This window comes from Gracilinanus agilis, chromosome 3 (genome assembly GCF_016433145.1).
Source record: "Gracilinanus agilis isolate LMUSP501 chromosome 3, AgileGrace, whole genome shotgun sequence".
Taxonomy (NCBI): Eukaryota; Metazoa; Chordata; class Mammalia; order Didelphimorphia; family Didelphidae; genus Gracilinanus; species Gracilinanus agilis.
The window spans coordinates 3,105,917-3,121,529 of NC_058132.1; the positions used below are offsets into that span (position 1 = coordinate 3,105,917).

The window sequence follows — 15,613 nt, forward strand, 5'->3', positions numbered from 1 at the left end:
ATAGGGATGGGAGCCAGGAAATATCCCTGCACTGAATCAGATTCAAGTTGAGTCTGGAAGAAAGTCGGCACACTGAAGAGGCAGAGGTGAGGAAGGAGAGCACTCCAGGCAGGAGGAACAGTTCAGGCAAAGGGATGGGAGTAAGAGATGGCCGCTTGTTGTATGTGCAAGAAATAGCCAGGATGCTCTGGAATGTAGAGCTGTGGAGGGGGTCACATGAAAGCCCAAAAAGGTAGGAAGAGGCCAGCTTTGAAGAGCTCCAAATGGCCCATGGGGAAGTTATGCTTGATTCTGAAAGCGATAGGGAGTCAGTGAAGTCTGAGTAGGGAGTAATCTGTCTTTTAGGAAAATCACTTTGGGGGCTGAATGGAGGATGGAGTAGAGCAGGGAGAGATGTGGGGAAGGCAGACCTCTGGCCCCAATAACTGTTGCAATAGTCCAGGCATAAGGGGATAAGGGTGGGAGGCTACTGGAGGAATGTTGTGAAGGCAGAAATGACAAAGCACTGGTTATGTGGAGTGAGTATAGGTGAAGAATCAAAGATGGCTTAGACATGTGACCCTGAGGGATTAGGATGATAGTGATACCCTTAACCTTGAGAGGGATGTTGGGAAGAGGGAAGGCTTTGGGGGGTGGGGAGCCTTGAGACTGGAACAAAACTAGACATTCCCAGAATACAGAATGGAACAAAACATTTAACAACATCATGAAAAGTGGATTCCTCCAGGATATAGCTGTGCCAGGCTCACTGGTCCCAGCTCTTCCTGCCTCAGGGGCTCACTCAGGCTCCCAGCCAGCTTCTAAGGTGTCTAAGGGGCTCAAGAACCCCAGGACTCTTCTTGCTCTGAGGTCTCACCACCTGAGCTCTATAGCTACATCTCTCAGAGGGCCTACCTCAGACAGGTGGGATCTAGGGGAGTTTGGATGGTCCAGGTCCTGAGGATTATGGGGGCAGAAAAGAACTAGACAGCCTGGCAGAAAACAATCGTACGTTTGAGAAATGGAGACTATCTCAGTTTGGGGATTTCAGGCAAGACTGTGGCAGGCAGTAATTCACAAAGAAAACTGGGGAACAGACAATCGGTAAGAAGTCTTCAATGATAAACTGAGTAAGCAAACAGGTTTTTAAGTTAAGAGGAACTCGGAGAATACTAAGGGAATTCCATTTATCTCTAAGTAACTTGGCTACAGTTTAAGGGAACTGCCTCCAGTGAAAAGATAAGAGGGCATGGACTCAAGGAATCCCAGTGTTTTCTAGTCTAGCAAGCCAAGATTGGCCACTCTTCCCAAGGTGACTCTTGGAAAATCCCAATACCAGACATGTTCGAGGTACCCATACAGTGATACAGAATGGTTGGCAGCAGTCGGTAGGAATGGCCAAGAACTTTCCTTGCTCATCCAGATGCTGGTGGCATGTGGCACCGCTTCCAAGGCTACCAGGTCTAGGGGAGCTTGAGGTAGGGAGTCTGCCCAAGGGCAGCTTTTGTCCCACCTCCCCTGTCCAGTCTCCACATTCCTCTCCCCCACCTCAGCGAGGAGACTGCTCTGTCCCAGTTTGGGATCTTCTCTTTTTCATCTCTGGCCCCCCTTTACAGTCCCCCTCCCATGGGTCCAGCTCAGTTCTACAGTACCAAGCATGACTGAATCAGATCCCAGTCTTGGTTTACACAGATCAGGCTGTTTCTTGAGGGCTACTTAGCCAATCTCACTGGCTCCTCCAGCCCCCACTCGGCACTCTGGGTTCATTGGGTCCCCTGAGCCTACCAGAGAATGTACGTCATGAGCAGACTTCCCCAAATGAAGGGAGTCCCTAGTAAGCACTTGAGTGCTGTGTGTGTAATAGCAGATTCAGGATAGCCTTTTTAGCTCAGGCAAGAGGAAGCAAGAAATGAATCAACAAAGCTTTATTACGTGCCTCCTGGGTACCAGGCACTGGGCACATAAACACAAAAGCAGAACAGCCCTGTCCTCGAGGAGCTTGGGAGAAGGAAGGGAATAAGCATTTATTCAGCATCTACTAAGGGCCAGGCACTATGCTAAGCATTTTACAAATATGAGCCTCATAACTACCCTGGGAGGTAGAAGCTGTTGTTATCCTCATTTTACAGATGAGGAAACTGAGGCAGACAGAAGTGAAATGACTTTGCCAGGGTTACACGGCTATTATGCATCAAGGCTGTATTTGAATTCAGGTCTTCCTGACTTCAGGTCCAGTACTCTTTCTACTGTGCCACCTGGCTGCCTCTAAACAGAAGGAGGCAGAGCAGGGTATATATACAGGTAAATACAAATTAGAGGTGAGGCAATGGGGGATGAGAAGAACTAGCATCTGGGGAGCTGGGGGAAATGGCAAAGGGCCTTATGGAGAAGGTGGTGCTTCAGCTAAGTTTTGAAGGAAACCAGGGCTTCTAAGGGATTCTGTGAGCAGGGAGGGAGCACACTTCAGGATTGGGGAGCCTGGCCTCTATGCAGTGCCAGGACAGATACATGGAGATGGGAGGCAGACTGCTGTACATGAAGAACAGCAAGAAGGCACTTGGCCTGGGTGGGTTGGGTCACAGAGTGCAGGAGGGATGAAAGTGTAAGAAGACCAGAAAGGGACACCGAGACCAAGGCATACCGAGACCAAGGCATAACAATCTTTGCACTCCAAATGGGGGTCTTGAACTTGATCTCCGTGGTCATGAGGAGCCACTGGAGGTTACTGAAGACAAGAGTGACGCAATTCCTGTCCTGTAGAACACACCTTGGATTAGGGAGAGATTGAAGGCAACAAGACCAAGCAGGTGACAATCACAATCATCCTGGTGAGAGAGTTTGAGTCAGATTAGGGTGGGGACTATGTAAGGGAGAGAAGGGGCTGGTCCAAAAGACCCTGGAAGCTTGGATTGGGGGGTGAGTGTGAATGATGAGTTCAGTGGGGCACTGAGGGTTACTGCAAGGATCATGGTACCAGGCAAGTTCAGAGAGGGGTAAGGGGAGGAGGGATGAAGTCGATGGTTTCTGCCTAGGACATGATCAATTTGAGTTTTCCACGAGGAATGTGGGTCCCACAGACAGTGGGTGATGCAGGAATGGAGTTCCAGAGAGATAAATCAGGGTAGAAAGCAGAGATGTGAGAACAATCCAAACAGGGCTGGATGATAATTAAGCCCAAGGGAGCTGACAAGGTCATGGAGAGAGAGGCTCAAGAGAAACAAGGGTCCGAATACAGCAGTGGAAGGACACTCCTTTCGACATCTTGAAATGAATGACAGTCAAATGACATAATGACTGAAAATCACTTTGCAAGCCTTCAAGTGCTATATACAGGCCAACTATTGTTATTATTAAGCGAAAGAGTCCATTGTCACGAAAATCCAAAGCCAAGGAAGTATCCAGCCAGAGAAGGAAGTCATCAACGCCAAGAACAGGAGTCCTGAGAAGATGCCATTAGATGTGGCAATTAAGAGATCACTGATAATATCAGAGAGATCTGATGGGGCCAGAAATGCAGGCTATAAAAGGCTGAGAAATTAATCAGCTGGAACAGTGAGTGTAGACAAGCTTTACGAGATGACTAAGGAAGAGAGGAGACATTTTGGATGCCAGCTTGGGCAGCTGGTGGAGCCTAGGGAAATTTTTCAGGATGAGGGAGACTTGGGTATGTCTTAAGCAGTAGGGAAGGAACCAGGAGATGGAGAAAATAACTAGGGAACAAAGGGTGATTTGGGGGGATTCTCCTCTGGAGAAGGCCGAGGAAGATTGCAAGCTTGTTTCTGGCAAAGAAAAGGGTGCCAACTCTTCATGAGAGACTGGAGGTAAAGAAGATGGCATTAGAGGACATCAAGAAATTGCAGATATGAGGAACAGGAAAAGGGAGCTCACAAAGAATCATTTCAATTTTTTCTGTGAAATTAGAGGCAAGGTCCTCTTGGAGAAAAAACAAACATGCACTGCCCTCCTCAAATACACATACTCTCTCTCTCAAGGACAAGCCAAGAATAGTTGCAGAATACAAAAGATTTAGAGGAATCAATAACAACCACTCACCTTCCTTCCAGTGAATCCCACCTTCTCTTCAGCCCTCACCTTGCCCTGTTGGCCACCCTTTCTTCCTGGCCACTTCCTCCTCTGGCTTTCTGTGACACTACTTTCTCTGGGTTCTCTTCCCACTGTGGTGATCTGACCACCCCTCCATCTCCTCTGCGGCTCATCATCCATGTTAATCCTCCCAGCTGTGGGTGTTCATCCCCTAAGTCTCTGCCCTAGGCTCTCGTCTTCTCTCTCCTGTTGTTTGTCCTGTTTTTAAAAGGGTCCAATGACATCGTGAAGGTGAGGTCTTACATGCGAGTTGGATTTAGGTGAGGCAGAATTGCACAAAGTTGTCAGCCTCACTCTCTTTTCCAGGGTCATCTTTACTGTACAGATCCTCAATAGTCTTCCAATAACCCCAGCAGCTCCATAGGCTTAACTATCATCTCTATGCATATGGTCAATAGATACATAATTTGTCTGTGTATGTATACATATACATATACACACATGTATATGTTGTAGGAATTGATACATGTAGAGACATGCATGTTTCCACATACATACACATATCTCCATATGTACACATAAACACAGGACACAAATGTTTCCACTTGACCATACATATACATTGTGCATCACCTTGCCCACTGGGCAGTCTCAAAGTGGATGTCCTAGAGACACCTTAAACTCCACAAGCCCAAACCTGAGCTCATGTCTCACCATCCTTCCAGGTGCCTGGGTTCTCAACTTTGGCATCCCCCTCGCCTACAATTCCTGCCATGTCTACCTTTACAACATCCTCTCAGATCTGACTTCTCTCCATTCCCAGCTACCATCTTAGTTCAGGTCCTCCTCATCTCTTGCATAGATTATATCAAAAGTCTTCCATTATCATCACCTCAATCCATCTCTACACCCTGCCGAGAAAGTTATTTTCCTGACATCCTGATCTGGCCACAAACGCCAACTCCATTGACTTCCTCTCACCTCTAATATAAAACATTGACTCTTGGGTAAGCTGTTAAGTGGTTTACAACATGGGCCCTTCCTGGCTTCATCATACATTCCTCCTTTTCCTAAGGGTTGCAGGCCAAAGTTGCCTTCTCTCCCCCTCACACATTGCACGCCATCTGCAATGCATCTCCAATCTTTTTGCCTTTGCCCTGCCAGTGTCCCTTCCCTAGAGGCATTCTTTCCTCATTTCTGCCTCTTAAGAGTCCTTCCCTTCCTTTAAGATCCAGCTCAAGCCTTGTCTTCTGCCTTTCCTTATCTAACTTCCCTTCTTCGCAAGCTACCTTATATTTAAATATCTTAAATATCTTATATTTGTATTTATTCACTGTGCGCGTGCGCACACACACACACACACACACACACTCTAAACATATACTTGTTTCCTCCATTAGGATATTAGCTTCTAGTGGGCAGGGATTGTTATTTATATTTGTATCTCCCACACCCACAAAGTATCTGGCACATACCAAGTGTTTAAAATTACTTGCTGATTGACTAAATGATTGTCCCTGAAGGTCCTATATATTCTCTTTTCAGAGTATCCACTGCTTTATGAGATTACACCTTCTATTCCAAGAAGCCAAATCTGTCAGTTTTTTCAAAAGCTTTTTAAAAAAGCTCTACATTCCCTCTTTAACTTGAAAATAAACTCAATTACTCTGGGAGCCTTGAGGCAGTTTAATTCTTACTACAGTGAGTCTAGTTGTTGTTACCAAGACATTGTATTCTTCCCCATTTCCTCTCTCCAAACCTTTGCACTGGCTTTGCCCCATAGCCTGGAATATATTTCTCATCTGCTTCTTAGAATTCCTATTTCATTCAAGACTCAGATCAAATCCTGCCTTCTGGAGGGAACCTTTCCTGATCCTCTCAGCTGGGGATGCCTTGCCTGCCCCATCCCTACTCCCATCACCCTGTGGTTGTTTTGTATATATAGATGTCTGTATGTATGTCTGTACTTTAGTATGTATATATGTATGCAGATATGTATGTATCATCTCCCTCCTTTCTCCTGCTAGAATATCCTCCCTGATAGCAGAAACAGACATTTCTGTCTTGGTATCTCCAGCTCCCAGCACTTTGCTTCATTCATAGCAAACAATGAATAAATACTGATTAGTTGATTCTTCTGGAGTCATCACTTTAGGCCATGCCATTGAGCTCTTTTTTAATTTACTCATTTCTTCCACTTCTTTGCTGGTATTTCAGATTTTTACTATGAATATTTCCTCTCTTTTCCCTCTTCTTTATTTTTCGTTTCCTTTATTTGCAGTATTCCATGCTATTTTAAGGCCAAGAAGAACTAGATTTAGGTATGACCAGTCACATTTTTCCCACATTTTTTATACTTGTAGAAATTTCCTCCAGGATGAGTTTGCTGAGGGTGAAATATAGTAGATCTCTAGCCAAAGGCTTTTTCCAGTCAGTGTATTCTTAGGGTTTAGTGAGACCTTAATGAGACTTCCCCTTCAGGAAGTTGAAGACTTTCTCCAGTACAGGAAGAATTCTCTGACTAAAGGTCTTCATACATTCATGTCATCCAGAGTTTTCTCTAAAATGTAAAGATTTGAGTCCTGAATGAAGGATTTTCTGTATACTTCACATCCATAGTCTCTAGTAAGAATTTCTTATGGTGTGTAAAGACTTTGATCTGTCTGAATACGCTTTCATATTACTTACATTCATAGGACTTCACTCCTTTATGAATTCTTTCATGGTTATAAAGGGCTGAACAGTTGCTAAAAACCTTCTCACATTCCTTACATTTATAAGGCTTCTCTCCAGTATGAATTCTCTGATGCTGAATGAGGTATGACCTCTTCCTAAATGCTGTCCCACATTCCTTACAGTGATAAGGTTTTTCACCTGTGTGAATTCTTTGATGTTGAATAAGAACTGAATTCTGCCTGAAGGCTTTCCCACATTCCCTACATTTATATGGTTTCTCTCCAGTGTGAATCAGCTGATGGGAAATCAGGTCTGATCTCCGGATGAAGGCCTTCCCACATCTGATACACTCATAAGGTTTTTCTCCAGTGTGAATTCTCTGATGGTGAACAAGGACTGAGTACTGCCTGAAGACCTTCCCACATTCCTTGCATTGAAAAGGTTTTTCTTCAGTATGAATTCTCTGATGTTGAACAAGGACTGAGTTTTGCCTAAAGGACTTCCCACATTCTTTGCACTGATACGGTTTTTCTTCAGTATGAACCTTCCTGTGCTGAATAAAGACAGAGTTCTGCCTAAAGGCTTTTCCACATTCCCTGCATTTATAAGGTTTTTCTCCAGTATGAATTCTCTGGTGTTGAATGAGATGTGATCTCTGCCTAAATGCAGTCCCACATTCCTTACATTGATAAGGTTTCTCTCCAGTGTGAATTCTCTGATGTATGGCAAGGTATGACTTCTGGCTAAAGATGGTCCCACAGTCCTTACACTGGTATGATTTCTCTTCAGTATGAACTCCCTGGTGTTGAGTAAGACCTGAGTTGTGCCTGAAGGCCTTCCCACACTCCTGACATTTATAAGGCTTCTCTCCTGTGTGAATGTTCTGATGTGCAATGAGGGTTAGACTCCGACTAAAGGCCTTCCCGCATTTAGAACATTCATAAGGTTTCTCACCCGTATGAATTTTCTGGTGTCGAGTGAGGTGTGATTTGCAATTGAAAGCTTTCCCACATCCCTTACACTGATAAGGTTTCTCTTCAGCATGAATGCTCTGGTGTTGGACAAGGACTGAGTTCTGCCTAAAAGCCTTCCCACATTCCCCACATTTGTAAGGCTTCTCTCCAGTATGAATTCTCTGATGATGAATGAGGTGTGACCGCTGCCTAAATGCTGCTCCACATTCCTTACACTGATAAGGTCTTTCTCCTGTGTGAATTCTCTGATGTTTAGTAAGGTATGACCTCTGGCTGAAGGCTATCCCACATTCATTACATGAATAAGGCTTCTCTCCAGTGTGAATTCTCTGGTGTTTAGTAAGGTATGACCTCTGACTGAAGGCAGTCCCACACTCCTTACATGGGTAAGGTTTCTCTCCAGCATGAATTCTCTGATGCTGTTTGAGATGTGACTTCTGCCTGAAGGCTGCTCCACACTCCTTACATGGATAAGGTCTCTCTCCAGTATGAATTTTTTGATGTTTAGTTAGGTATGACTTTTGGCTGAAGGCCGCCCCACATTCCTTACACAGATAAGGTTTCTCTCCAGTGTGAATTCTATGATGTTTAGTTAGGTATGACCTTTGTCTAAAGGCTGCCCCGCACTCCTTACATTGATAAGGTTTCTCTCCAGTGTGAATACTCTGATGTTTGGTAAGGTATGACTTCTGGCTGAAGGCTGTCCCACATTCCTTACACTGATACGGTTTCTCTCCAGAGTGAATGTTCTGATGTTGAACAAGGACTGAGTTGTGTCTGAAGGCCTTTCCACATTCCTTACATTTATAAGGTTTTTCTTCACTACGAACTCTCTGGTGTTGAACAAGAGGTGAGCTTTGCTTGACGGCCTTCCTACATTCCTCATATTCAAAGAGTTTATGTCTACAATGAATCCTTTTATGATTAATAAGGCATGTGTGGCTGGAGAAGATCTTTTCACAGTCCTTACATTTAAACAGTTTAGCTTCCATCTGCATTAGCTGATCTTGAGTAGGGTGTGAACTTATCCTGAGCATCTTACACTCACTACTTTTGAAAGGCTCCTCTTCAATAGGAATTCCCTTAGCAGGTTCATCCTGACTAAAAGTTTTCCCCAACTCCCCACAATCCCAAGATTTTTCTTGCTTGTTTCCTCTCTGATGTTGAATAAGGGCCGGGAGATTCTGACATTCATCATTATTCCATGATCTCTTGAGCCGACAAAGGCTCTGACTAAAACTTTTTCCAACATTGATACAGTCCTGGTCTATCTGCACCCTGGGAGCTTTATTGTGGAAGAAAGTCAATTTCTTGAATTTCCTTGGAGTCTCCTTTGGAGTGCTTCCTGTTTGCTTCCACAATGGGATCTCCTGGGCAGGATTCCCTCCAAATATGGAGCTCTGGAGAACATTTCGGTCGAGTCTTTCCCCTAATGTCTCTGGTGGTCCCACATCCTGTTTTTGAGGTGACTTTTGGTTCTTCAGCTTAGAATCCCAAACTGAAATAAATTAGGAATGAAAATAATCAGAATTAAGTGAGATAAAAGATGAATTTGACCCTTACTTGGAATCACAAATCTTCCTAGCCCAGAGAAGAAGCTGAGAAAACTAAGGCAACACTAGAAAGCATTAAGGGAGGTCCAGCACCCAAAGCAATGGAAGTGACACCTCCTCATACCCTGCCTTAGCCAAAATCCAACTGAAGCTGTATATTCAGCTAAGAAGACCACAGTTTAACAATGATGGGGAAATGCGGGACAGCAGAGGGAAGAAAGTCACCGGGTTGATGAAGGGCCTTGAGTTCATATGAGATATATGAGGATGGAAAGGCTGAATAGGGTCAAGAAAGTACAAACTTGACAGGGTAACAAGAGTGATCTTAAGGACCATCAAGAGGAAGGTTTTGACTTTGTTCTCCTCAGACCCAGACAACAGAACTAGAAATGATTGGTGAAAGTTATCCAAAAGCTTCTCTGGGCATGATAGAAGAAGATGTTGCCTAATGGTCCAAGCTATCTAAAAGTGGAATTGACTCCTTTGGAGGGTGAGGGTTCACCCCAACATCTGGAGGTGTGAACAGCTTGACTGACCCATGGCTAGACTGACAACTGATTATGCAGGGAAATCGAGTGGGCTAGATGGTCTCTGAGGTCACTTCTAGTTCTTGGATTCTCTTGGTTCTCTGCATTCATTGAGCTTTCAGCCCTTTAGAAATGGAATGGTATCTGAGCCTCTCATTTTATAGATGGGGAGCTGGATGCTCCAAGAGTTGATTTGAGTTCCCTGAAGCCATAACTTGAATTTGTAACAGATCTAAGACAAGAACCCAGGTGTCTGAGCTCCTCCTTCTGTGTTCTCTGTCCTCTGCTGTCTGTCTGAATATGTTTGGATCCCTTTTTCGAGGAAGGAGGAAATTTCTGGATGGTGACAATGACCCTGGAAAAAAGGCCACATGTCCTAGTCACCCAGAGTGAATGGAAAGGGGGCCAATTGAGGAGTGGTAGCAGCAGGAAGGGGAAGCTACCTGGAGGTTTAAGGGACCTGACTGAAGAAGGCAGGAGGGGAACAGGCTTTCCTTTAAAGGAGCCTGGGGTACAGAAAACAGTTGGGCTAATTCTTGGCTCCTACATTTCAGGGATCATCTCATTCAAACCCCACATTTTTCAGAAGAGGAGCCCAAGGCTCAGGGATGAGAATCATTTCTTCAACATCACACTTTGTATCAAAGACTGAGCAGGGACAAGGATCAGTGAGTTAGAGATTGAGTCAGTGACACATGTCAGAAGGATCATTTGGCCATGCCCTCATTTGACAGATGGAGAAACTGAGGCACTAAATAATTTGCTGACATATGCATGTCAATATACTCTGGGTGTACATTCAAATATGGCCTTGCTCTTTAGACAGAGTGAGCTCTTAGGGATTCTTGTCCTTGGAACCCCTGGGTACTGTGGTCTAGCAACTCCTCAAAATCATGGTTTTAAATGCATAAAATTAAATAGATAGGATTCTGAAGGAACCCAATTATATCAAAAGACAGCAACATGGAAAACTATTTTACATAATTCCACATCGAAAATCCAAATCCAATGGCTACTGTCTCAGGGAGGGGGGAGGGGAAGAGGAAGGTAAGAATTTGGAACTCAAAATTTAAAAAATTTTTTTTAATTGTTTTTATATGTAATTGGGAGGAAATAAAATATTAGTTTAAAAAGACAACTATCAAAATATTTTTTCAAATAAAATATTAGTTTAAAAAGACAACTATCAAAATATTTTTTCAAATAAATTCAGAGAGGCCAGGTTAAGGACTCCTATCTTAGGGCAGCCCTAACTTCAGAGAACAGAAGAGGCTGTTGGGAAAATCATTCCAGGGTCCCTCTTGCCCTCCATACACCTACCTGCACCATCTAATGCCCCAAAGACAGCGGCACATAAGTGAGGAGTAGAGTGGCTCCATCCCCTGGCTCCTCCTTCACAAGAACAGGTGCCTCCTGCAGCCCATCCCAGGGGATCCCAGATCTCAGGCTCTTCCCTTTGTTCCAACCAGGAGATGAGGTCTGGCTTGGGGCCAAGAAGTCCTGCTCCAAGTGGAGAAACGAGATAGGTTTATAGGGAGGCTACAGCAGCAGACAACCCCCAAGACTAGGACTAGAGCTACCCAACTGGATGATCCTCCAAAGAAATAGATAATCTTGTGACTCAAAAGGATCTCATTTCAGACTGCCTAACCTCTCCCCAAAACCAGGACGTGCTCATTCCCCCAAAACATTTCTTGGGCAGCATTCCTCCCAGCTAGCCATCTGGTCTGGTCTCCGCTTCAGCATCTCCAGTGTCAAGGAAGTCCAGACCTCTTTGGGTCTGAGTTTCCGCACATGTAAAATGAGCTCATTTTCCCTCCTGGCTGTGCTTCTGACATAACAGATTTCCTCTCAGGACGCAGTTGCCTTCTCATCTAGAACTGTTCTCATCTCCTGGAGCCTTCTCACCCTAGAAAATGTCTCCCTGCTTCTTCCATTGGAGAGTTCCTACCAGAGGCTTCCATTCTGGGGATGGCTTAGGCCAGCCATCCTTTAGTCAACTCCTGGCTGTGCTTCTGACTGCACCTTCTCTTCTCTCCCCTGAAACCACTCTCCTATGGACTAGTTTCTCATTAGAAGTGTAAGCTCCGTGAGGGCAGAGAATGCCCTTTTTACTTGTACTTGTATTCCTGGGTCTTAGCATAGGGCCTGGCACCAAGGAAGCACTTGTTGCCTCCTTACAGACTGTGAGGAACACTGGATTGAGAACCAGAAAAAGGAGGTTGGTCAGATGTATTTTTAAACCGGTGAGACGGGAGAGGCAATGCAGTAAATTAGAAAATGCTCTGGGCTGGGGTTGCAGAGACCTCAACTTAAGTTCCCTGTCTGCTAATCCTCTGCAGGATGACCCTGGACAAGTCATTTTCCCACTCTGGGCCAGTTTTCTTCACTATAAAGTGAACAAGTTGGTGTGAATGACTCCCAAGGGCCCCAGAAGTGCCACCATTCTACAGTTTTACAACTTGCTAGGGAATAGTCCATTTTCCACATACTTCAATCTACGTCTCTACATAGGCAGTCCTGATTCCCAGAAGGGGCATCCTTACCCAGGGAGACCAGGTTCCTGTAGTTCTCTAGCATCACATCTCTGTAGAGCTCCCTCTGAGCAAGACTCAAGCATCTCCACTCCTCCCAGGTGAAGTCCAAAGCTACATCCCGGAAGGCCACTGTTTCCTGAAACACCAAGCACACCCCTGCTGGTCCAGGGGCTTACACAGCCTCTAGGGGCAGAGGGGGGGTGTAGGCACTGGAGGAAGGGCCCAGAAGGGACACAAAATGGACCAGAAGACATTCTTGAGAGAGGGAGGGGAACAGAGGACTTCCCAGTAAGGGCAGTCTGAGAGAGCTGGGACCAGAGGGATCAGAGTTGGAAGGGACCTCAGTGGTCATCCAGTCCAATCAATCATAAGTGAGGAAATGAGGTCCCAAGGAAGCAACCTGCTTAGACAAAGGTTCTCCATGCAAAACTGAAGGATCTGAAGGCATCTCCTAGATCTAGCCCCAAAGCTAGCCCTTTTCCCTAGGCTAGGTTGGCTGGTTCCAGTCCCAACTTCAGTCCTTCCCGCCTTGGCCTTCAGAGTAAAGGGAGGAAGCTGGACCATCCCTTATTGGATGACATCTATGCTCCTTTGCTGACATCTACAAGCAAGGAAGATGGCGCCTCATCACCCCGTGACCGCCACATGTGAGAACTCTGGGAGCGAGCATGTCTGGGCTGTGGGAAAGGGCCAGACTTATGGAGAGAGAAGACTGCCACTCACCTGGGATCTGGCCTGCAGGGCTCCGGCTCCAGCCTCCTTAGGGCTCCCCTCTTGGGCAGAGTGATTAGGCATCAGACCTGCGGACCAGACGGGAGCCCTGAAGGAGGCCTTTCCAGCATCAGAACTCCTTTGGCTACATTATCACACAACCCCCTTTACTCACTCACCCAAATCCTGCCCAGAAAAGGGGCATCTGCTTGGACTGGAGAGCTCAGAAGAGGAGCTTCAGTTACTGTTATGGACATAATGAATCCAAGATACTCAGGGGATACAGAAATGACCTGGGAAAGCGGGCCCTTCTGGAGAAGAATTGTAGGAAAACTTGCAAAGCAGTTTGGAAGAAACAACAGTCAGACCAGTACCGAACACCATATATCATAACAAACTCAAAATGGACAACTGACGCGACTATGACGGTTCATACTATTAAAGACTTTGAAGAAAACAAGAGCAGATTCTTCACGATTAGGAGTAGATGAATTTCTTAAAGTTAAATTTTTTTTCCAGCCAATGAAAATCCACCTTCTTTCCCTTCCGTGTCCCTTGAGAAAGATGGAAAAAGAAAATCTTTGTTACAAAAGTCTACTGTTAAGGGCAGTTGGGTGACTCAGTGAATTGAGAGCCAGGCCTAGAGATGGGAGATCCTGGGTCGAATCTGGTTTCAGATGCTTCCCGGCTGTGTGATCCTGAACAAGTCACTTCACTACCACGGCCTAGTCCTTACCCCTCTCCTGCCTGGGAACTGATATTTAGTGCTGCTTCTAAGACAGAAAGTAAGGGTTAAATATAGACAGACAGACAGACAGATAAAGTAAAGCAAATCCTCACATTGGCCAGAGTGAATTCCCAACAAAACAAGAGCTAGCAAGTATTAGAAGAAGGAAAAAAATGTCAATGATACGAAATGGAAAGGTTTTGTGTGAACAAAATCAATGCAAGTAAGACAGGAAGGTAAGCATAAATGAAGAAGGAAAAAAACCATTTGTGTCTCTGATGAGGGTTAGCTATGCCAGATCTATAGATAACTAATAGAAATATATGCCCCGAACCCATTTATTATCTAATAGATAGGAGGTCAAATGATTCTGAAATCATTCCAGTTAACTAACAGCTCTCTGAAAGAATGCTCCAAATTACAAAGAGGAATGAAGTCCAAAACAATTTGGAGGCTTCACTTCCCACTTGGCAAATGGAAAAAGATGGCAAAAGATGGGACGTGGAAAGGCAGGCATACTGACATGCCTGCTGGGGCGAGCATTGGTCCATCCTAGAAAGCCATTTTAATCCTGTAAAGAGAAAGCTCAAAGTGCCTCAGAGAAAGTCACAGGCAGAAAGAAAGGTCTGGGGTGGAGAGTAGCCCCCTTTGAGGCAGACACCCAGCCACTGGGGAGTGACTGAGCCGCTGAAGGATCAGAATGTCGAGGAACAGGAAGGAATGAGTAAAACAAAAGAGCACAAAAAAGCTTACATGTACCGATCCCAAGTGAAGGAAACAGACTCAGGAAAAGAGACCACACAACAATACAAGGAAAAGAGTAGCCAAAACCCAGGGAAACTGGGCGAGAAGCACTGCAGATAATGTCCACCTTCTCTGAGATGGGGGTGAGTTTTACTGAACTGCTACTACCCCTGCCCTTCCTTTTAAATGTTTTATCCTAAGAAATTGGCCTCTAGAGGTGGAGGGAGGCATTGGGAATTGTAGCTAAGAGATCAATCAATGTATTTTAAAAAGAAAAGAAGGGAGTGAGAGGAGAGGAAAGGGAGGCACTGAGTTTGGACAGCTTTGCCAAGGATTTGGGCTGAGAAAGGGAAAGAGGTAGATGGGCACCTCACAAGGTATTTGTGGTTGCCAAGGAAGGCTTTTTAAGGATGGAGGAGGATGGGAATAAACCAGGAGGTAATGAGATCTTGAATTGGGAAAAGGAATGAGGGTGGGGTTGGAGTGGGAGGGCCTTGGCATCAACCACACACCTAAAAGGGTCTCAGCTAGATGAAAGAACTAAAACGCTTTTTTAAAAGAAATGTACGAAAGGGCAAAATGACAAATTTTGGAGGGGATAGGCAAAGTGGGGACACTGATACACTGCTGGTGATATTGTAAACTGACCCAACCATTTTGGAGAGCAATTTGGAATTATGCTCAGAGAGCTATAAAACTGTATGCTCTTAGGATTGCTGGATCTATTTCCCAAGGAGATCAGAGAAAAAAAGGAAAAGAAAAGACTCTATATATTCCAAAATATTTATAACAGGGGGCAGCTGGGTGGCTCAGTGGGTAGAGAGCTAGGCCAAGAGATGAGAGGTCCTGGGTTCAACTCTGGCCTCGGACACTTTCTAGTTGTGTGATCCTGGTCAAGTCACTTCACCCTCATTGCCTAGGTCTTACCACTCTTCTGCCTTGAAACCAATACATAATGTTGATTCTAAAATAGACGGTAAGGGTTTAATAAAAATAAAATATTTATAACAGCTTTCTTTTTGGTCACAAAGAACTGGAAATCAAGGAGATGTTCATCAATTGGGAAATGGCTAAATACATTGTGGTACATACATGTAATGGAATACTACTGTGTCATAAGAAACGAGTAGATTAATTAAAA

The 15,613-nt window shown here is 44.9% G+C and overlaps 1 protein-coding gene across 1 annotated transcript; it reads right to left on the minus strand.

Moving 5' to 3' along the window:
• Positions 1–212: 212 nt before the first annotated feature.
• LOC123239337 (zinc finger protein 260-like) lies at positions 213–13,085 on the minus strand. The gene is made up of 8 exons (XM_044666615.1): positions 13,014–13,085; positions 12,300–12,426; positions 11,074–11,253; positions 7,654–8,679; positions 7,527–7,569; positions 6,939–7,442; positions 2,621–2,746; positions 213–291 (listed from the first exon to the last, which is right to left on the minus strand). The coding sequence occupies exons 1-8, from the start codon at positions 13,083–13,085 to the stop codon at positions 213–215; spliced, it is 2,157 nt and encodes a 718-aa protein (XP_044522550.1).
• Positions 13,086–15,613: the final 2,528 nt, after the last annotated feature.

What these genes read in the sequence shown, in the direction of transcription:
- LOC123239337 (XM_044666615.1), bottom strand. Translation starts at nt 13,085, where the DNA reads ATGCCTAATCACTCTGCCCAAGAGGGGAGCCCTAAGGAGGCTGGAGCC. An exon ending in TGGGGCATTAGATGGTGCAG is followed by an intron (nt 8,680 to 11,073) that starts GTAGGTGTATGG and finishes ACCCTACTCAAG; the next exon opens with ATCAGCTAATGCAGATGGAA. An exon ending in GAATGTGGGAAAGCCTTCAG is followed by an intron (nt 2,747 to 6,938) that starts GCAGAATTCAGT and finishes CCCTAATCCAAG; the next exon opens with GTGTGTTCTACAGGACAGGA.